Here is a 23,031-nt window from a genome sequence, read left to right as displayed (position 1 = left end):
ATTAAGTTATGGGGAAAGAGAATAAAATTAATGAGAGTGTATGAAAATATGTAGTTAGTGTTATTTAAAGAGTTAAAACGGGGAAGTGATGGAGTGAATTTTTTCTAATCATGTTAAATCTTTATTTTCTTTTGAAATAGGTAATGTAGTTTAGCTACTAAATCCAAAATCACGAAAGAAGAAAGCTCACTTTGTCTGAATAAACGGGAAGATCAGTTTTCCTTCCCTGGAGGCAACCCATATCACCAATTTCTTGTGTGTCTTAAAGATTTATGTGTGAACTCTGTATACCTGTGCTGTACTTTAAAATCAGGCCTCATTTGGTAGGAATTTAGATTCTTTCTAATCTTTGCTATTATTAGGTTGGTGGAAAAGTAATTGCATTTTTTGCCTTTTTTTTTAAATATACTAGAACATTTGTCTATACTGCTTGGTTCATAATAGATTCTTTATTATTCAAGAAGGGTATGACATACTTATTACTATTACCACTTAGGGCAATATCTAGTAGGATATATAGGGCCATTTAAACTCTCTAATAAGCAAGTGACAGAGCATGCATAATCTGCAAACTTTCATTATCCCACAGAGAGTCTGCTTAGGCTGGAGGTGCTGGACTGGACTCAGCATGGCTAGTATCATAGTTAATAATGACTTCACTCCAATAACCTCACAAGAAACATCCAAGTATCTGTGCAATCGTGGAAACTCTGGCCAGGGAAGTGGCCTTGACAGAAGGGGACACCTCCAGATCTCAGCAGCTGGTATCAACCTGTCTTTGTTGAGATAAGTCAGATATGCTGGGCCAGCACATTGCCTAGCCACTGGAATGCAGGAAAACTGAGCCTCAAAGGCCATTTAGTGACTTTCTTCACATGCAATAATATTGCATGACTGAGGGAGAAAGGGAAGGGGATGACAAAAATGTGGTTATGAGGCTCCACCTGCTGGTGCTGGACTCTTAGTGGCAGACTTTTAAAAAGATGGATTTAGCATGGTTTCTTTCTCATTTCTTCCACTGTGCAGTGTTTGCTCACGTGAAATATTAAAAAGAATCACTATTAACTGTGATACTAGCAATATTAAAAAGAATTCTGTAGTGTACTCATCCCTTGTTCTCCATGACGTACTGCAAAGTTTCTGTCCCACAGATGAAGATCTTGAAATGGAATGGCTGTGAAATGACCCCTTGGAAGGCCCTCAGCTATTGTTTTGTGAAGCCATTTTGATCTGCTTCTTCTGAAAATTAACAGTAATAAATAAATAATAATAAATTTAATTCAAAAAATGCTATGGGATAGGCACTATTATTTTTATTCCTATTCCTAAAGAAACTGGAACACAGAGACATGTAACCGACTCCTCAAAGATTATACAGCTAGTAATCCGTACTTGAGCTAGGATTTGAACCTGGAGCATGAACTCCTAAACATTGTGTTATATTACTCATAGCACTGAACGAGGCTCTGTGGTAACGAAGAAAAGTATGATTGAATCCCTGTCTTCAGAAAGCTCACAGTTCAGTGGAAGGGGACAGATATTAGAACAAATATTATAATTAATGCAATGTTAGAAACGTCCATTCACTTACCTCTTTCCTGTCTTAATGATGACCGACTCCTAAACCTTTTTAACCTCAGTTCCTTTCCTGTGAGCCACTTTATATTGTCACTTGCCAGCCAGACATTGCAACCCTGTATCTCACCAGTACCTTAACCATATTATATCCTAAATCTGACTCAGTACCTCCTACACTGAGCAGCTCTTCCTGAGCTTCCTCCTGACTTTCCAGTTTTGAAGTGGTCTCATCTCTTAGTCACTCAGCCTCTAACCGGTTAGTAAGTGATCTTTGATTCCCGTCTCCCTCCTATCTGAGTAGTCATCAAGGCCTCTCGATTCTGCCTGAACTTTTCTCTCACCCTTCCTCTTTCCCCTCTCCCCGTTTTCCTTCTTTCTATTGCCTCCAGCCTAGATCAGGCCAGCATTTCTAATTGACGAGCTGGATTATCTTATGTTTGCTTATCTCTCATCTCACTGCTATGCTGTCAGCCAGCCTGCCTCACTGGCCTTACCTCCTATAATATGCCCCTGTGCTAGAAAGCTGGAGTGCTGGCATTTCAATAGACTTGGCATTTATCTTCTATACTAAAGATTAGTAATTAGAATTTTGACTGTTTATGATTTTATTTGAAATAAGATAAATAAGATTTTATTTAACCCCCAAATTTATTTATTTGGTTAACTTTGAAGACTTTAAAGTCTGCAGAGAGTGGGACTGGAGGAGCCCAACTCTGCGCTAAAAAACTTATGCCCTCATCCTGGTATCTTGGCCAGACACGTCCATTTTGGTTTTAGCTTCTGCTCTTTACTGCCTCGCTGAATACCTTCCTTTTATTTGACTCTGTAGTGTTCTTATCCTTCAGTACATGGTACAAATCTCCTGCTTTGAGGTCTTCCCAACTTTTCTAGTTCACATCCATTTTTCTTTTTTTCTTTTTTCGAGACAGAGTCTCATTCTGTTGCCCCCAGGCTGGAGTGCAGTGGCACAGTCTTGGCTCACTACAACCTCTGCCTCATGGGTTCAAGCAATTCTCTTGCCTCAGCCTCCCAAGCAGCTGGGACTACAGGTGCCCACCACCACACCTAGCTAATTTTTTGTATTTTAAGTAGAGACAGGGTTTCACCATGTTAGCCAGGCTGGTCTTGACCTCCTGATCTCAAGTGATCCCCCTGTCTTGGCCTCCCAAAGACTGCAGGTGTGAGTCACTGCTCCCAGCCCACATCCATCTTATTTTTGCCTCTAATTCATTGTCACACCTAAAGACTGTCAACACTAATTTATATAATGATGTGTCATCTTTATATTGTTTAGTGTTTGTTTTCCACAAATAAGTTACAAACTTGTTGAAAGCATAAACTCTATGCTTTATTATGGTTGCATGCTGCAAGACGCTGAGACTGTGTGTAGTCACTCATTTTTCGTTTAGCTCTGCCATCAAATATTTATTGAGCAACTACTGTATGCTGGGATTCCTGCTCTCTTGGGATTTATACTATGATGGGGTTAAACTAATAGATGAATCATCACAAATTATGTTAAATTTTGTGAACCAAAGACTACTCTGATACAGTATGATAAAGCGTGATATGGGATGCTGCTTTGGATGGTGGGATTATAGCGATCTCTGGGAAAATGCTTAGTAACTACTTGCTGATTGACATATTTCAATAAAGAGAAAGCACAGTTTTATGGGGCTTTTATTTCTGTTATTTAAAATATTGTAGATATAAAATATATGACATGTACATATATTTTATATACATGTTTACTATTTTTTAAAAAATAGTAAAACAAACACCTGCATCTACCACGTAGCTTAAGAAATCTTTGATGCTCCTGTGTCACTTTCATGTCAGTTCTGTTTCCTCTCACCCACAGAAACAGTCTCTCTCCTGAATTTTGTGTTTATAATTTCCTTGCTTTTCTTTTAACTCTTCTGTGTATGTATTTCTAAATAATATATGGCTTCCTTTTTGATTTTGACCTCTATGTAAATGAGAATCATACTGTATATTCTTCTAATTCTTTTTATTTCTCCCCGTTCCTCCCCTGCCCCCTCTTTGCCTTGCTTTACATTATGATTGTGAAATTTGTGTATGGCACATTTTACTTAAGACTTCATGAGTAAAGGGATTCATCACCTATGAGTAAAATAGGACACTTAATGGAGCCACCACATTGGACTATTTTTTGGAACCATTAGAGATACGTCACTAGATATTCTTAGATATTCCTTCATGTTTTGTGTCTCTTTTCTCACTTCTCTTGGTTGGTACAAGATAAAGGAAGCATTTTAAAGAATTGTCACATAGAAATATTGATACACTATAGAATATATGAATAACATCATTATAATGGTTCCTTCAGGACTCTCAAGGTTGACATTTTCACTGTTTTTTTACAGTTTGCTATGGACAGCAGCCATCATGGTAATTACAAACTGAGTAAAGCTGAGAAGAAGTTCTTAAGGAAACAGATTAAAGCCAGTCATACCTTGCTGAGACATGAAGGCATTCAGACAGTATCCTGTGCCACTCAGGTGACCTAAAACTGTTATTATTCAAATGTAAATGTATTGCTATGTCGATGTATTCTATTAACATTTGCTAATAATTGCCTAAGGCTGTAATTGTTCAGTCACGGTTTACATCCATGTGAAATGTAAATATGATAGGACCTGCTAACTTTCTATTTTGGTCCATAGCCTATAGTTTGAATTTCTATTTATTTTGTTTTTTGAACTAAATGAGGTTGTAGTTCTATATTAATAATAACACAGTACAAGTTTCTCAGTTTCCTAAGCATACTTATATTCATTACTATATTTAATTCCCTGGAAGTCCTGATGAGATAGGTGAGAAAACTAAAGTTTTGAGAGGTTGCACTATGCTGTGTCCATCGCTGTAAGCTAGTAAGTGGTTAATAGCAACTTAAAAATACAGCCCTCGTACTTCCCTTCCCACCCTCACCTGTTTTATAAAGTATTTTGATTATGTGCTATAAAACATTTTTATTTTGTTAGACCTTACTGACAAGTCTTTTCATCATCTGTTGACAATAATGAGATGAGATGCTAAATGTGAGGATCATGAGATTTCGTGGGTTATGAATTAGGAGAACTCAGTTTAACCCTCAGCTTCTCTGGACATGAGCAGAAATATCCTTCACCTTAACCCCGTCAGATTGTAAGATTCCGGAGGATCTCATTGTACTTACGGCACACTAAATTACTACATGAATATAAGGAATTCCTTGTGTTCATAAAGTTACAGACTAAAAGTAGGAAGAAAGCTTTCGATGTAATTTAACTGAGGGGTGGACATATAATTGAGAAGGTGGAGGGTGGAGCTGGGATTAAAACTTAAGCCTCTTGACTCTCAGACCAATACTCTCTCTGCCTTCTGCTTATCATGCTGTCTTCTATACAACATCATAGCTTTAGAATGTGCAGTCTGGACTGGGCGCGGTGGCTCACGCCTGTAATCCCAGCACTTTGGGGGCCTGAGGCGGGCAGATCACGAGGTCAAGAGATCGAGACTATCCTGGCCAACATGGTGAAACCTCGTCTCTACTAAAAATACAAAAATTAGCCGAGCATGGTGGCACGTGCCTGTAGTCTCAGCTTCTTGGAAAGCTAAGGCAGGAGAATCACTTAAACCCAGGAGGCGGAGGTTGCATTGAGCCGAGAGTGTGCCTCTGCACTCCAGCCTGGTGACAGAGTGAGACTCCATCTCAAAAAAAAAAAAAAAAATGAGCAGTCTGTTGAGGCACATTTGACTTTAGGTGGTAAAAGGCTTATACTTGGAGTTAAATATTAATGTCTGCAGAGGATTTGAGCCACATTCCTATAGCAGGGATTAAATAGATCACAGATTGGAATTAATATGTTTGCATGCACTTTACTGTTTCAGTTAAGGGCCACTGAGGCTGTGAGACATTCAGAAGATTAAACTGGCATATGCTGCTCTCATCTCTTTCCAAGAGTGACTTGTGTTCCTTTCCTTACAGGGTTCATGAAGAGAAGTAGCAAGAAAAAAAAAACAGGCTCCATTTATTTGACCCCTTTGAAGTTTGTTTCTGGTTGGGTCTGCCTTTTCTTTAAGGATCTCTAGAAGCTTTGATGTCCTTCTTGGCTTCCACAGTAGCATTTTATTTAGACTTTCTTTTTTCTCCATATTTTTTTTTTTTTATTGAGACGGAGTTTCACTCTTGTTACCCAGGCTGGAGTGCAATGGCGCGATCTTGGCTCACCGCAACCTCCGCCTCCTGGGTTCAGGCAATTCTCCTGCCTCAGCCTCCTGAGTAGCTGGGATTACAGGCATGCGCCACCGTGCCCAGCTAATTTTTGTATTTTTAGTAGAGATGGGGTTTCACCTTGTTGACTAGGATGGTCTCGATCTCTTGACCTCATGATCCACCCGCCTCGGCCTCCCAAAGTGCTGGGATTACAGGCGTGAGCCACCACACCCGGCCCTTTTCTCCATATTCTTAAAGGAAAAGAATAAAATTGTAGATGGACCTCTAATTATATTTTATCTTTCCAGGGGAGAACAAGTATTCTTTTAATGATATTGTATTAGTCTGTTCTCATGGTGCTGATAAAGACATACCTGAGATTGGGTAATTTATAAAGAGAAAGAGGTTTAACGGATTCACAGTTCTACGTGGCTGGAGAGGCCTCACGATCATTGCAGAGGGTGAAAGACATGGCTTACATGGCAGCAGGCAAGAGAGAATGAGAGTCAAGTGAAAGGGGAAACCCCTTATAAAAGCCATCAGATCTTGTGAGACTTATTCACTACGACGAGAATGTTATGGTGGGAAATGGCCCCCATGATTCAGTTATCTCCCACTCGGTCAATTATTCAATTATTCCCTCCCACAAGATGTGGAAATTATGGGAGCTACAATTCAAGATGAGATTTGGGTGGGAACAGAGCCAAACCATATCAGATGTAGTATGATTATAGGCTCCTTTGTACAAATGTATAGCATTATATATTTTTCTAGATCCTCAAATTGTCAGGACTGAAGACAACTTAAAAAAAAATCAAATTCTGTACTTCGTACCATACTTCTTATTTAGAAAATAGCTTGATGAAAAATTCTAAATAAAATAATGATTCCATGTAATTATTGCGTTAATTATGTTACATTTAGTTATTACATTTAATTATATGTATCTCACATTTAATGGAAACTAAGTTCCTCTCCTCTTCTGCTGCACTTGTGTTTGTGTGGTTTACCTTTGACTTGCCCACAAAACACTTGGAAGACATCTTTGAGGACTTCTAGTATTCCTGAAGTCACGTGTCATCATCTTCCATTCCTAGATGAGGTAGTGGACCCCCAACACCAATGAAACCTTTGCTCTTCCATAGATTTAGGAATATGGAAATGTTTTTGCAACTATGGCAACATATAACCAAGTTATTTTGCTATTTTAATTAATACACCTCTACGTGAGGTCCAGGGCAAGCCATGCGAGACTCCATTTTACTTCATATCATATAGTGTTGTATTAGTGGGCTTGTTTATTGCGTGAGTGTATATGCTAGCATACATATAAAGTATTGGCCGTCGCATGACAAAAAAGTTTTATTTTTCTTATCCAATTTCTTAATAACTACTTTATATCCTTTTCAAAGTTCTAGGTGTTCTTATTTAGTATGATAAACCAATAGACTGTGTACTGTCATTGAGCTTAGTGTAAAATTAGGAGTTGGCAAACTACTGTCCTTAGACGAAATCAGGCTTGTGAGCAAAATCATGGGTTTTACATTCTTAAAGTGTTGTTAAAAAGTAATACTAAGGCTATCTGACAGAAACTTTTGTGGCCTGCAAAACCTAAAATATTTACTGTCTACCTCGTCTCAGAAAAGCTTCTTCATCAACACCTGGTATAAATGAAGAAACTGATGAGAGTAGGCCATCCATAGCTTCTTTTGTTATACTGAAATGTTTTTAGAAGTCATAAATCATACAATAAAAATCTTTACGCTGAATGGTTCCTAAGTATAAAGACTATAAGGGTGCTGGGCCATGAACATCAGAATAATATAAGAGACTCCCCTTTCATCTCTTCAAAATATCCTTGAATGAAGTTTAGTGCAGGAGTTTACAAACAGTAGGAAGTAAGTGTGAAACGTACAAAGTAAAAATTTTCATTGCGAACTGACTGAATTACTTAAGACTGAATTTCCTTAGTGGAAAATTTTTTCCTAATTATGCTCAATGATTTTTCTTTGAGCTAATAGTACCTTTACTTTTAATTTTTAGTAAACATTGTATATTAAAAGTGTGGATTGTGGAAACTGGCAGAAATAGGGTTTTTTTGTTTGTTTGTTTTTTGTTTTGAGACAGAGTTTTACTTTTTTTTGCCCAGGCTAGAGTGCAGTGGCATGACCTCGGCTCATTGCAACCTCCAGAGTTCAAGCAATTCTGCCTCAGCCTACCAAGTACGCCCGCCACCATGCCCAGCTAATTTTTTTGAATTTTTAGTAGAGATGGGGTTTCACCATCTTGTCCAGTCTGGTCTCGAACTCCTGACCTCAGGTGATCTGCCTGCCCTAGCTTCCCAAAGTGCTGGGATTACAGGCCTGAGCCACCACACCTGGCCGAGAAATAGGTTTAAACCCACCCCTAATCGCCACCTTAACCTAATTTGTCAGATATTCTTCTATGAGATGGGGCCAATATTATCCAAATAAATTCACTACTTTGTGAAGATTTTGTTAATGAGGATTAAGTAGATAAAAGCATATAGAATAGTTCTGCAGAAAAGCAAGTGTTATGTAACTGTTTGTGTGTTCTCCTCTTTTCCTTCTCTTTCGTTATGCTAAATTTATATTTCTGAGTAATAGTCATGTTTTACTTTGCATTTATGGCCATTTAGAAATGAATATTGTGTGAAATAGGCTCTTTAAAAATCAATGTTATTTACAATATAGGAGTCCTTTTTATTCCCTACATTTTTGGTGAACTGGTTTACATACTTTGTATGAAATTGGCAAACCAAGCAATGTCTACAAGGAAACCTTTGTGTTTCTTAGTTGCATCTTTGTAGAAATCTTATTTAAAAAATAATCGCATTTTAAAATCAGTGGGTTGATACCAGTTGCTCATGTTACTTTCTTTTTGTTTCTTTGTTTTTTTAAGAGCCTGGTTGTTGCCAATGGTGGTTTGGGTAATGGTATGTGTAGGAACCAGCTGCTCCCGGTTTTGGAGAAATGCGGACTGGTGGATGCTCTCTTAATGCCGCCTAACAAGCCCTACTCATTTGCGAGATACAAAACTGTAGAAGAATCCAAGAGAGCCTATGTTACCCTCAATGGAAAAGAAGTAGTGGATGACTTAGGACACAAGATCATTCTGTATCTGAATTTTGTGGAAAAAGGTATAATCATAGTTATCTTTTAAAAGGTGGTTCTTTTGTGTGTTTTCAGAGATTTAAGTTGGAGGTCCAGTTATTGTGAAACAAAATGAGGACGCAGGTTAGCAGCCCCTTTTACTTTAACAAACATTCTTTAAGCAGCTCTTTGTGCCAGGCATGGGACAAGTAGTTGGCAGCATAGAGGTGAATAAGGTACAAGCTTCCTTTACGGAGCTGGTCCCACCAATCAACAATATATTTGTTAGGCACATGGCTTATTTTGGAACCCTCCTGACTGATTTGTGTTTTTCAAAGTTTAATAATGAGGGTTTGGATTACCTGTTTATTTGATGTATCTACCCAGGAGCTTTGAATTTGTCGCTTAAGAACGAATTGTGATCCAAATGACCTTGTGCCAACCTTCATATTTATAGCAGAGCACCTGTAGCTACCAAAGAGTCCTAAAACTTTATAGTGCTGCTGTCAGTGGCAAAAATGTTCCTGTCTGTGCTGTCCAGCACAGTAGCCACTGGATAGTGTGATTGAGGAACTGAGTAATTTAGTTAATTAAAGTATAGCTTTAGATACTGATTTATAGAATGTACAGGAATGATTACTTCTGTCCCCTGGAAATGAGATGTACTGAGGTGAACTTTGATTAGACATCTAATCATATATTCATTTGCCACCTATTTAGGCAATAAAAGAGCCCTGTTTTAGATATCCTAGGAGTGAGGAGGTGACTCATCTGCTCAAATTTCTGTTTCTGTAAAATAAGACTTGAAAACTTTTACAGACTCTTTTAAAGATATATTGTAGAAATTGTATTTCTCAGTGCTAGAATGCATTTAATTTTAAATCTGACGTAAGCTTTACATATTCTGGAAAGTAGATTATCCTCATATTTTACATGTTTCTGGTCAGTTTTTAAAAACTGAATGGCTGAGGAATAAGTTTTGATCAGAAAATAGTCGTTGGGTTTACCCCATTCCCTACGGTGAATACTCAGTAAGAAATTGCACCAAGTAAGTTTTGGATTGTTTTTTACTGAAATTCTTCATTAGATCCAAATGTGCTTTTATGACTCTGGCATTCACATTTATAACCTTGAAAATCATTTTTAACTGAGAACAGAATTGTGTGACAAATAGTTTAATGCTTGTTTAGATATCTGCTACCAGGTCGCACTGAATAACAAAGAGAGGAGATATTTTTAATTCTCTTTAAAAAAACATATTTCAGAAACCAAATCCAAATTACATGCACTGTGAATTACTTGTCCTTAAGGAATTCTTTCCAAAGTTTTCCTTATGTAATTTGAATAAATAATATAATGTCTGGCATATAGTAGGCAGTGGTATGTATTTAGCAAATGATTTACCATTCATGTTTCTGAAATGTTATTAATAGAATCTAGTAAATATTTGCTGTTTTTGTGAATTAAATAATTCAAAGATTTAATCTGCCTGGCAGAAAACTGCGCGGCAGAAAAGCTTCAGAAATCATGTGTATAGAATCAGAGATCAGATCCCTAACAAGAAATGTGAATACACTATTCCCTTTGTCTAACAGCACATTCTTTTTTCTTTTCCTTCTAGGGCTCTACCTATTTAAAACTTTGTCACACAGAACTTAAATTATTTTAATATTAGCTAAATAATCCTTCATAAATGATACTTTGTATTTTTTTAGAAAGTCGTATTTTATTTTACATTTGCTTCTGTTTCGTGACCATAGCTAGTATCAGGAGCCTAAGAGCAAAAATGAGCATTTAAGTTCTTGTATTCATTATTTAGACTATCTGGCTTATTAATGGAGGTGCAAGCTGTGGCTACTATGAGAAACCTTGTCTCTTAGTGAGATTTTAAAAGTGATTTAATCATGTTCACACTGAATACTTAAATAAATACTGTTCCGTTTGCTGTTGTTAATTACAGTGGATAAAACGTACCACCATTGGTCTTGCTCTTTGTTTCTGCACTTTTAATATGTTATGTGCCTTTCAGCAATCTTATTTCCAAAAATGAGTATTTGAAATTTTGTGAACTGATAAAGAGTTCTTGGGCAGAATTATTTGTATATAGGAACTTTTTTGCATGTCACTGTTTAAATTTGGTTTCCACAGCACAATGGAAGGAGTTGAGGCCTCCAGCCTTACCACCAGGACTCGTGGTAGTAGAAGAAATCATTTCTTCTGAGGATGAGAAAATGCTTTTAGAAAGTGTTGATTGGACAAAAGATACAGACAATCAAAATTGTAAGTAAAACTTTCAAAATCTGATATTTAAAAGTTTCTGCGAAACCCTTCTTTCTCTTTCTTGGTTTATTAATACTTCCTCAGAATTACTGAAACCAGCCTGGGTCCAATGTTAGGCAAGTCATATTGACGGTTCTGAGGAACATTAATAATAAATGACATTTATATAGTGATCAAACTTAAACTCCAGACCGATTAATATTTATTACCCACCGTTTATATAGCGTTTATAAGCCCTTCACTTATTTTATTCATTCCTTCCCACCCTAAGGCAAATTTCCCTTGAGGAACTAGTGGTTCAGTGCCAAACTATTATGATGTAGTGAGAGCTTCCTGGAGATTTTTGGAAGACTCTTTCCAGCTCATTGGCAGTGTTGTGAATGATAGTGTGCATGTTTAGTTTTCACGCTCTTGAAAAGTTTGTTACAAATTTAGACTAGAAATAACAACATATAAGGCAGAATGGTTAATTTGGTTAAAGGCCATAATTTAGCAATTAACAGAAATTGCCTTTACTAAACTAACCCTTACTCAAAAAGTTGACTGAAATATGCAAAGGAATGCAGTTCTTTTCCTTCTTAATTATTACATTGTTCTCTTCACACAGCTCAAAAATCCTTAAAACACAGAAGAGTAAAGCATTTTGGTTATGAGTTCCACTATGAGGGCAACAATGTAGATAAAGATAAGCCATTATCTGGGGGTAAGTAATTGCTAATACGTAATAAATTCTGGCTCAAAAAATTTAATATAGTCATAGAATATTATAGTTGGGGGATTATGTTTCATTTGCCATTTGTAGATAAACTTTCAGCACAATGGATTTAAAACAGTTTAATTAGATAAATTGTATAGTTTCGTTGTAAAAATGTCAAACTGGATAGAGCTGAAGTTCATCATTGTTATCCTCATTCCCATGCTGCTTCTCAGAAGTACATACTAACAGTTTGTTATATACTTTCCCATTTAAAAATGGAAAATGAGTTTAGATTAAATATATACAACAGTAAAAGGACCTGGTTGTTGACATATGTGGTGTTGTATGGTATTGCTTATATTGTATATTCCATGTATTATATATATCAACCCAGCTTGTTCTTTTCCTCCACTGTATGTCTTGGAAAGCTTATATAGATTTTCATTTTACTGAATGATCTGTAATAGCTTATTCAAATAGTTCCCTATTGATAGACACGTAGGTTGTTTCTGGTTTTTAGCTTTCATAAGTAATGCTGTCGTGAATATCTCTGTACATGCCTCTTTATATACCGTGTAAGTTTCTCAAGGGAGACTACTAAAAAATAGAAATTGTGAAGTTGAAGTTTATGTTCGCTTAACAATGTTAATAGATACTGACAGATTACCTCCCAAAACAGCTGTCCCAGCATATTCTCACCAAATGTGTACCCACTTCCCCCTGCCCCTAACAACATGTGGTGTTGTAAAGCTTATAAATTTGTGATTTCTTGATTACTGGTAAGATTGGTCATTTGTATTTCTTTTACTATGAATTCCTTTTTCTATCCTTTGCCAGTTTTTTCCCCAATGAAGTGTCTAATTGATTAAGAATTTATTGTATGTTCCGGCTTTTATTCCTTTGCTATAATTCTTTGTTGGAGTTAAATTTATCTGTTTGTTTTTTTTTAATGACTTTGGTCTTACTTAAGGCTTTTCTTCCATCATGAAACAACTTTTATGACTCTAATAAAAGTAAGTTCGTTCTACTTTGGAAGGTTTTTTTTAAGGGAAATCACTTAAAATAATTAAATTTAAAATAAATTGTTTAATTTAAAATAACAAAAAAAGAAAGTAGACAATTTCAATATATAGTATATTTTTTGTAATTTTATTGCAAATTGGTATTTTACAAAATACCAAAACTGTTGTTAGAATTGTTCTTTTAAACTTTTTATCTGAAAAAAAAAAAAAAAAATCAATCACCAGGCTCTAGGCTGGAATGCAGTGGCGTGACCTCGGCTCACTGCAACCTCTGCCTCCCAGGTTCAAGCAATTCTCCTGCCTCAGCCTCCTGAGTATCTGGGACTACAGGCACATGCCACCATGCCCAGCTGATTTTTTTGTATTTTTAGTAGAGATGGGGTTTCACCGTTTTGGCCAGGATGGTCTCGATCTCTTGACCTCATGATCTGCCCGCCTTGGCATCCCAAAGTGCTGGGATTACAGGCATGAGCCACCTCGCCCGGCTAATAATAATTATTATTAATTAATTATCGACTGCTAAATTAAAAGCTCAGTGATTTTGTCACAGTGACTTTTTAAATTTTTGAGTAAAACAAGCAAAGCAAATATTTTAAAGTTTCGTCTTTATCATTACTCATTTTAGGTCTTCCTGACATCTGTGATAGCTTTTTGGAGAAGTGGTTGAGGGAAGGTTACATTAAACATAAACCTGATCAAATGACCATAAATCAGTACGAACCTGGGCACGGTGAGTAGTTGTTGTTTAAAAATTGTAGTCACGTATTTCGGAACTGAGTAGATGATGTAATTCTCCAAGAGCAAACAGATGATTTTTAAGCTCAGATTAACGCTGTCATGCCTGGCTTATGTTTGTTCCTTGTGTTGATTTCAGTCCTTGCACATCTGCACTTTAATCCCTTGAAGAACTTGCATTTCAGTGTAAACACACTGACACAAATCACTGTTTGGGATTTTTTTTGTTTGTTTCCCTCTCAGTGTTTCCTTTAGAGAGATAAGACATTGGTCTGAAAAACACAGGACATGTGTAATGGAAGAGACCAAATAATTTATAGAAAGAAGGCGGCTAACCGGTTGGAGGGCCTTTCTCTTCTTTCTGTGTTTGAGAATAGGGGAGACAGTTGCAGGATGACATTCTGGTGAAAAATCTTCTGAAACTTGTTGGCAGCATCTTCATCTGATATTTAGAGTAATCATGATTTTAAGCATTTTATTTTTTTCTTATTCTTATTTTGGCTAAACAGAAATTAAAAAAAAAAAATGCAACAAAGCCATAGCTCATATGAAGAAAAGAGAGAAAAAAAATACAGCAGAAATTTATTTTTTCACAGTATAGAGGCTGGGAAGTCCCAGATCAGGGTGCCAGTGGATTGGGTTCCTGGTGAGGGCCCCCTTCCTGGCTTGTCATTGGCCGCCTTCTCTCAATGTCCTCACACGTTTTTTTCTGTGTGTGTGTGCATGTGCATGGAGAGAGCTTCCACTTATAAGATTAGGGCCCCACGCTTATGACCTCTCTAAATTTAAGGGTTTTACTATGGGGTTTTGTTTTCTTTTCTACATTTATTACAATGAAAACTGATGTCTTTAGATTTGTAGCCAAGTGGACTTGTGAATACCACACCTCTGAATTAGAGAGACTTGCTGACTGGTCTCTGGCACAGCAAGACAGCTGGAGCTGAGGCAGAGGCCGCCCCTGTAGGATGAAACTCGAAGGAGCATGTGTTAGCTCCTACAAACCAGCTAGCTCTGAAAATGAGAGGGAAGGGCTGAGCCAAGTGAGCTTGACCCCAGATTAACTAGTCAGCCAAGGCATTTCCTCTGTACCTTTCTAGCCTAGCTGTCTTTCCATTGGTTTGTAAGCTCTTTGAAAACAGAGACCCTCTTACTTGCTTTGTATGCCCTCACTGTGTGGCAACATTTCTTTTACCTAAGGAGGTGCTCACTGATGTAAATTGATGGATCAGTTGAAAAGGCCATCTCGTAATTATTGATATGCCCGGTCTTTATACCTGGTTACTGCTTTTGTTCTGCAAGTAGTTGGGAATCTAGTGTTCGCAGGTAAAAATGACTTTTGTATTTGTGTTTCACATTTGTCTCTTGGGCTAGAATTAAGTGTCCTAGTTAATCAGTGACTCCTGAGCCTTGATCTTAGATCAAACCCCAATGGCACTTCCACTTAAGGTATTTTTAGTTTATTTATTTTAATATATTTTCATCACGTTCACCCGAAATGCTTCCTTTCAACCAAAATTAAAGCACCTTCCTGATTCTCAAGCAGTGTTTTCACCACAGTAGCATAAGGCTATGTTTACTGCCATCTTAAATCTGCTAAAAGGAAAAATGAAGTGACGTGTCGTCCTGTTTTTCATCTCAGGAATTCCTGCTCATATTGACACGCATTCTGCTTTTGAGGATGAGATCGTTTCTCTCAGTTTGGGGTCAGAGGTAAATGTTCATTTTTATTTGCCGTTATCATGCGTCTTACCTTGTACAATGCCCTTTTAAAGATTATCTGCATTCTTAATGAAAATGAATTAAGATTTAAAAATGAAAAATAAGGGCACCATTAACGTTTTGGTTTCTTTTTAATGTCCTCTTCTGTTAAACGTCCAAAGTTTTATCTGTCACCTCATCAGATGCCAGGAAAACAACTTGAAATTTAATTTTTTACACCAACTTTTAGCGGTTAAATAAGATCTAGACTCTCCTTGGTGCAATTTGGCCTGTTTTTTTGACCTACTGGTGCAGCATTGCCATCTAGTGGCAAAGGATAGTATCTGCAGGCCATAGAAAAAGGAAACAAAAGTCTGTGTTCTGAATTTTGATGAGCTTTTTCCATGTATTACCTGATTCAGTCCCTTCAGAAACTCTGAGCAGTAGAGGGTAATATCTTCATTTTTACAGATGAGGAAAAAGAGACTCATGTTTACTCATTGATTTGTTTCTGTAGCTGCGCTTTGCTTGAGCCCCTAATAGAAAATATTTCATGTGATTTGAAGTGATCCGTGCAGCGTACAGACAGATTTTTGGAATCAGAATTTTAAATCTAGACGAGTCCTTAAAATATGAGGTCATCTAATCTAACTAGAGGCTGTCTCAAATTCTGATTTTGTTCTTGGAGGCAAAAACTATTCATATTTGTGTAATTTCCATCATGAGCTTGTCAGTGCTTTGGCTTCGTAACCTTTCCAGAGCTTGTGTAGTCATGTTGATACTGTGACTTGATAATTAGTGCTTTTGATATGAGGAAACCGTCTTTTTAACTATGTGTATAGATACTTACACAGCTGCTTTCAAAAATAACGAGATCGGGGAGGAAAAAGCCCTCTTCTCTCTCTGGTTTCTTTTTTATTTTTATCGTCCATCCTTGCTTGTAGCTTTAGAGACCAGTAAAGGACATCTTCACTTTTTCCTCCTAACTGTGTAACCAACTGAGAAATGAGACAAAAGATACTTGGAGATTAGAATGTTAACTTTACTACTGAGAAAACTGATGGCAGAACATGACTTTAGATCTGTAGCCAAGTCGACTTGTTAATACTTCACCCCTCAATTAAAGAGACATACTGGCCGGGCACAGTGGCTCAAGCCTGTAATCCCAGCACTTTGGGAGGCCAAGGTGGGTGGATCACGATGTCAAGAGATCGAGACCATCCTGGCAACATGGTGAAACCCCGTCTCTACTAAAAATACAAAAAATTAGCTGGGCACGGTGGCGCGTGCCTGTAATCCCAGCTACTCAGGAGGCCGAGGCAGGAGAATTGCCTGAACCCAGGAGGTGGAGGTTGCAGTGAGCCGAGATCGCGCCATTGCACTCCAGCCTGGGTAACAAGAGCGAAACTCCGTCTCAAAAAAAAAAAAAAAAAGAGATGTACTGACCTTGTCACTGGCATAGCTGGACAACTGGAGACCTTCCCCATAGAGGCAGAGACTGTGCATATGAAGGAGCTCCTCTAACAAGACATGTGTTAGCTCCTGCAAACCAGCTGGCTCTGAAAACAAGAGGAAAGGGCTGAGCCAAGTGAGCTTGGCTTCAGAGTAACCAATAAACAAAGGTATTCCTTCTTTTCTGGAGAGTTGTAAGTGAAGGGTTGGGAAGAAAACTAGGAGTGCGCTTTGTACTTTTTATTCCTAGGGAAGTTCCCTCCCTTCCAGGGAAATATGAGAAATGTGGACTCAGTATCCCCCCTCCTCCAGTGCCCTAGAAGATCATTTCATAGTTTTTAATTAGAAATTGTGAAGAAGGAGAAATTTGCCCTTTAGTTGAACTGAAAATCTGCTGCATTCATTATCTCCATTTGATGTCTCCGTAATTTTCAGCTGCCAGTTTGAATGACTTTTGGTTAAAGCCATCTTTGTAATGGCTGGAAAGTGTGCATAAGTTATGACAGCAACAGCAGATTTTTTTTTTTTTGGAGATGGAGTCTCGCTCTTTTGCCCAGGCTGGAGTGCAATGGCGTGATCTCAGTTCACTGCAACCTCTGCCTCCCCAGTTCAAGTGATTCTCCTGCCTCAGCCTGCTGAGTAGCTGGAATTACAGGCGTGTGCCACCACACCTGGCTAATTTTTTGCATTTTCAGTAGAGACAGGGTTTCACAATGTTAGCCAGGATGATCTCAATCTCCTGACCTCATGATGCACCCGCCTTGGACTTGCAAAGTGCTGGGATTACAGGTGTGAGCCACAGTGCCTGACTTGATTTTCTTTTAAAAGACACCTTTGAGAGAAAATGAATCATTGTAATTTTGAAAAAAAAAAAAAAGTTTTTTTGATTACTTGGGCATATTCTTAAAACTCTTATAAGTTTAAGTTTATGATGTTTGTTTCAGCTTATAATGCGATTTAAAACAGTCTACTAAATTTGGGCCTTTATTTCATCTCTAAAACGGGATTAATAATATTTCTTTCCTGGCTGAAGGATTGTGATAGAAATAAAATGAGGTAATGTATGTGAAAGTGTTTTTCATACTCAGCGCAATCCGCAAGTGTATCTGTTCTAAGATACCCTCCTTGAGCTGTACCTGTTCTAAGCCTCCTTACTTAAAGCCTTTGCTTCTGTAACAGAAGGAAGCTCATGTTCCCACAGCCTAGAAGTGGGGTTTCAAGGGGCCATGACAGAGATGGCTTTCCACCCTTGCAACTTGTGCTGTTCTGTTTGATTTATTGATGCTGTGTTATTACGTGAATTTTCTCCTAGCGCCTTGCTGCACACCTGGAATCTGAGTGCTGTACCTTTGGCCCTATTTCCTTATTTTCTCATCTTTGACATTCTCGGTTTTAAGCTGCCTGTGGTAGCTTCCATTTTACTGTAATAATTTTGTCAGTGACATTATTGTTTTGTCTTTTGTCGTGCCTTTTTGTTTTATTCGACGTAAATATAACGTCAAAGACTCAGCTAAAGTCTTTCACATTATATTTAACTCTTTACTTTTCTGTCTTTCCCAGGAAATTTCCAAGATCTCTTTTAACTCTTAAATGTTCCAACTCATGGTGTTCCCATGAGGTATTCTTAACTTTAATATGTCTTAAATGCTTTATTATTTAAATACTTTATTTTTATGACTATTGGAGCATATTCTTCTTAAAACTCTTACAGTATGTCTAAAAATAGTGTACATTTTATATTGAGCAAAAATAGTTTGATTTTTTTTCAAATATATTAGTTTTCTTTCTAGAGTAAGTTGTGATTTTCTTTAAGGCTTTCGTACCTTCGAAATATGTATGATATGTGTATAAGTGAGGATGCTTTTAGCTGTAAGTAACAGCAGAAAACCCAAATAAAAATGATCACATAGGAAAGCAAGTTCATATCTCACATAACGAGATGTCTCGAGGAAGGCTAGTCCCAAAAGTTTTAATTTGTTGGCACAGCTCAGTGATTTAATCAAGGAACCAACCAGTTTCTTTCCATCTCAAATACTCAGTGCTCCCCTAACCGAGGATGAGCCTAGGGAAATATCCAAGGAGTAGGCTGCCTCGGGATACAGGAAATAACATGTACCCGTGAAGTCTGCAAGGCTTATGTTTTTAGATAATCCTTCACTGATAGGTTTGTCCTGTTGTAAATTGCAAGCTGCCCTTGCTGGCCAGGCATGTTTTGAGAGATGCCCTTGCTATAACCTTTAATGATAATAAACTAGTAATGTTGTTGGGCAGATACTCGGTTCATCAAATACCGTAAGAGTTGATCAGCTGACAATGAAAATAACTATTTAATGTGCATCTGCCTGAAACCACTACCTAACTTCTATTATAAATAAGAAAACAACTTTTGATTAGGACCTATCTGGGAAAATGGAACTAAAATTTATGAAGATAGTTCTTAAAGAAAAATTTTATTCAACAATGTTTAGATTATATTGCAACTATGTACGAATTATTATTTTTATTTATTTTCTTTTTTCATTTCAAATCCAGTGAATGTACAAATTTTTAGAACAAAGAATGAGTCACATTAACTTTGTTTTGGTTTTGTTTTTCTGATAAAATATGACAGCTTGATAAAAATGCCTCTATTTGACTTTTCAGCTTGACTATCAAAAGTGCATCATTGTGTTGTTTTTCTCTTCATTGTAAAAGTCCTGACTCTGCCAGATTTTCCGATGTTAAATGGATTTGCATGTGATTTAAATGGTTCTCTGATACCCCTTTTTATCAACTTCAGGAAGTCCATCTTTTTCGAGAATTGCAAATGTAGTTAGTTTTGCATTTGCATTGCACTGGCTAATGTTTATATCACGATGGGCAGAGACAGCTGCTGACATCGAACAGAGAGAGATATTTGGGCGAGTACTAATTTTATGGCAGTGATTAGTCACGATGGGCAGAGACAGCTGCTGATATCGAACAGAGAGAGATATCTGGGCAGGTACTGATTTTATGGCAGTTCGTTCATCAGTAAACATTTCTTATTATAATGACGCTTGCAACTCAGTGGATGCGGATAATTGGATAGTTGGATAGTGAAGACCCGTCTGCTGAATGTCTTGCTATAGAGGGCCACATCTTTCACTCTTTCAGGGTTATGGTTTCAGCAAATAATATTGAGTCCAGCCTGATCTCCTGTCATAGGGTACGGAGGAAAAATTATTTATGCATTGTTTCGAAGTACCTGTCTGAATGGGTTTTTTGGGGTCGTTGTTTTTGTTTTTTTTCCCAGTCTGGTCAATCAGAATGACTCGTAGGGTACTTTTATTCTAAGAGTTTCTTGTTTAAATGGACAAATGTTTTATTATTTTCAGATCCTTAGCACAAACTGGAAAAAACACCCAGACATTTTCTTTATACCACTTAAAACAACAGTACAAGCTGGACCACAGACGTACTGGCTTCATCTCCAACCTCAAATTCAGCCCTCAGTATTTGCCTATATAAGCAGTGTTTACAGCCTGGGAAGCCAAACAGTCTCTTCTGTTTTTATCTTATCCAGCCTCCACACTTTGTTCTTGTCTGAGAGTCCTTGGAATGTTTGCATTTCCTGAAGTTCTGAAAAATGAATGGTCTCTTCTGTGTAGCTCCTCTCTCCTTTCTCTCGTTCTTTATAGCTTATTTGAGGATTTTTTTCTCTCTCTGTAGTGCCCTTGGCATTAAAGAGATCTGGCATCCTGGTGCATGTATGTTTCTCCTTCCCTCCCTCCCTCCCTCCCTCCCTCTCTCTCTGTCTCTGTCTCTCTCTCTCTCTCTCTCTCTCTCTGTGTGTGTGTGTGTGTGTGTGTGTGTGTGTGGTTTATATCTAAAGCCATGGTAACTTCTATATGGCTGTATATGTATATTATTAATGTAGATGTGGAAAAAGAGCGTAATTCTCACATGGGATTAGTTGCATCACAGTATAATTAAAGTGGCATTAGGCCAATCTTCATTTTGCCTTTTTTTTTTGAGACGGAGTTTTGCTCTTGTTACCGAGGCTGGAGTGCAATGGTGCAATCTCGGCTCACCGCAACCTCCGCCTCCTGGGTTCAGGCAATTCTCCTGCCTCAGCCTCCCGAGTAGCTGGGATTACAGGCATGTGCCACCGTGCCCAGCTAAGCATTTTGCCTTTTATCCTGTGTGTCTCTAACATTCGAAACTTCTGGAGTAGACAAGTAGATCTGCTGGTTTGTAGGTCAGAAATAAATAAATGCTCTACCTTGTTTGATCATGTCAGCTTTTATACATTGAATTCTATTTTCACTTTTAAGCACTTTCCCTAGTAACTTGTGTTCTGAAGATTCTCCTATTTTTGTGTAATTTTCTCATCTTTCAGGATTGCTTGGAAGCCAGCATTCCCTTTTGCATAAATTGGGCAAATAAGACTCAGTGCTGACAGTTCTTAACATGCACTCTTTATCTTCTTTCTGTGGAGTAGAAGCTCCTTCATTCAAACCCCTTCAGTAAGGATAATGGCAAAGAAATATACCTGTTTCAGCCAGCAGTCTGCTAACAGAGTCTGTTTCATGGCATGACATCATAAAAGAGAACATTCTGCTGTATTTGGAGCCTTTAGAGTATCGATTCTTCTGTCTTTTCAGTTAGAACTATGTCCATTTACTTTGAAGCAAGAAAGCAGCATTATATCACTCCAGCCAGATTGCAGAATTAGAATAAAATTTAGAAAAATCAATAGAGTTCAGAAAACTAGAGTGGAAGCCCACTTAGGTTATGTAGTTGAAACTACCAGTTGGCTGCACTTTAATTAGGGAATAATAATAATAAAAGATGCATGCATACTGCAGACATTTTAACTTAACACATACAAATTCACTCATCAATATTTTGTGGTGGGGCTGAGGTCTTTGTTTCTGTGACGGGCCGTAGTCTGCTTTGACTTTCCAGTTTCATTTCTTTAAAGTGAGACAAACATGTAAAGACATTCATGAAACCATCTAAGTGTGGGGTTTTACATTTTGATGTTTTTATTTCCAGTATTTTATTATCAAATTTTCACATATGTCGTAAAATTATATTTATTTTTTTACCTTTATTGAGTCATTCTACAATATTCAACTTGGTTTCTATAGAAAAAGGCTGTCTTTTCTCAACTTTCTTTCATTTATACAATATTAAATAATTACAATGGTAAGTGTAACTGGCACGGAGATTTGGGAACATACACAATTTGACTTGTTAAGCGTATAGCTCTATCGCTGAGATTAGAAATGCATGAACATATTGGGGAGTTGTCCATCATCAACAAATATTCAGGGATGAGTATACATCATAGAAAGAGTGGAGCATGTTGGCTGGTTAAATGGATGGTGGTTAAAAGAGCCTCACTATGTGACCAGCATTGTCCACGGCATTCTGGGGGATACAGAAATACTTTCAACCTGGATTTTTTTCCCCCTTAGATATTAGACCTGAATATCCCACATTCTAAAAGGCATTTTAATCTGCCCAAATCAGAGCTCATCGTTTTCGTTTTCAGCCATTCGCCTCCCAGTGTCATTCTCCCATACACAGCAAAATCTTTGCTCTCTCTGGGTGTCCTGGTCTGGTTAATGACGACACGGTCTACCAGTTGATCAGTTCAGAACATGGCAAAATATTCCTTTTTTTTTTTTTGGATACAGGGTCTTGTCCGTCCCCCAGGCTGGAGTGCTATGGCACACTCATGGCTCAGTGCAGCCTTGACCTCCCAGGCTCGAGCCACCCACCACCTTAGCTGTCCCAGTAGCTGGGACTGCAGGCCCGAGCCACCACACCCAGCTAATTTTTGTATTTTTTGTAGAAACAGGGTTTCACCATGTTGCCCAAGCTGGTGTTAAACTCCTAGGCTCAAGCAGTCTGCCCTACCTTGGCCTCCCAAGGTGCTGGGATCATAGGCATGAGCCACCACACCTGGCTTGTGTCAAATATTCTTGACATGTAATTCTGTGATAATAAATTTTGCTTCTAAGTAATTCTTTATTGCATCCCATGTTTTCTGTTAAAAACTGCTTTGTGGAGATGTAATTGGAATACCATGAGCTGCATGTACTTAATAAATGCTCACGAAACCTTCCCCATGCTCAAGATAATGAACATATCCATCATTCCCGAAAATTTCCTCATGCACTAAAGATTTCATTTACTTTTTTGTGGCTTATGTTATTGCTGTTGTTACATTTGAGGGTGACTTTTGTTTATTTCTCTAGGTTCTTG

At 37.7% G+C, this 23,031-nt stretch overlaps 1 protein-coding gene across 7 annotated transcripts in view; it reads left to right on the top strand.

The window, feature by feature from the left end:
- Nucleotides 1–23,031, top strand: part of ALKBH8 (alkB homolog 8, tRNA methyltransferase) — a 67,607-nt gene that overhangs the window by 928 nt on the left and 43,648 nt on the right. For all 7 annotated transcript variants that reach the window (XM_035264430.3, XM_035264434.3, XM_035264433.3 and 4 more), the window contains exons 2-7: nucleotides 3,966–4,100; nucleotides 8,720–8,957; nucleotides 11,059–11,190; nucleotides 11,798–11,893; nucleotides 13,535–13,639; nucleotides 15,284–15,354. In XM_035264430.3, coding sequence (XP_035120321.3) covers nucleotides 3,972–4,100; nucleotides 8,720–8,957; nucleotides 11,059–11,190; nucleotides 11,798–11,893; nucleotides 13,535–13,639; nucleotides 15,284–15,354 — 771 coding nt within the window. In that variant the 5' untranslated portion in view covers nucleotides 3,966–3,971. The remainder of the gene's footprint in view (nucleotides 1–3,965; nucleotides 4,101–8,719; nucleotides 8,958–11,058; nucleotides 11,191–11,797; nucleotides 11,894–13,534; nucleotides 13,640–15,283; nucleotides 15,355–23,031) is intronic.

Source organism: Callithrix jacchus, chromosome 10 (genome assembly GCF_049354715.1).
Source record: "Callithrix jacchus isolate 240 chromosome 10, calJac240_pri, whole genome shotgun sequence".
Taxonomy (NCBI): Eukaryota; Metazoa; Chordata; class Mammalia; order Primates; family Cebidae; genus Callithrix; species Callithrix jacchus.
This window is presented reverse-complemented; position numbering and strand designations above follow the sequence as displayed.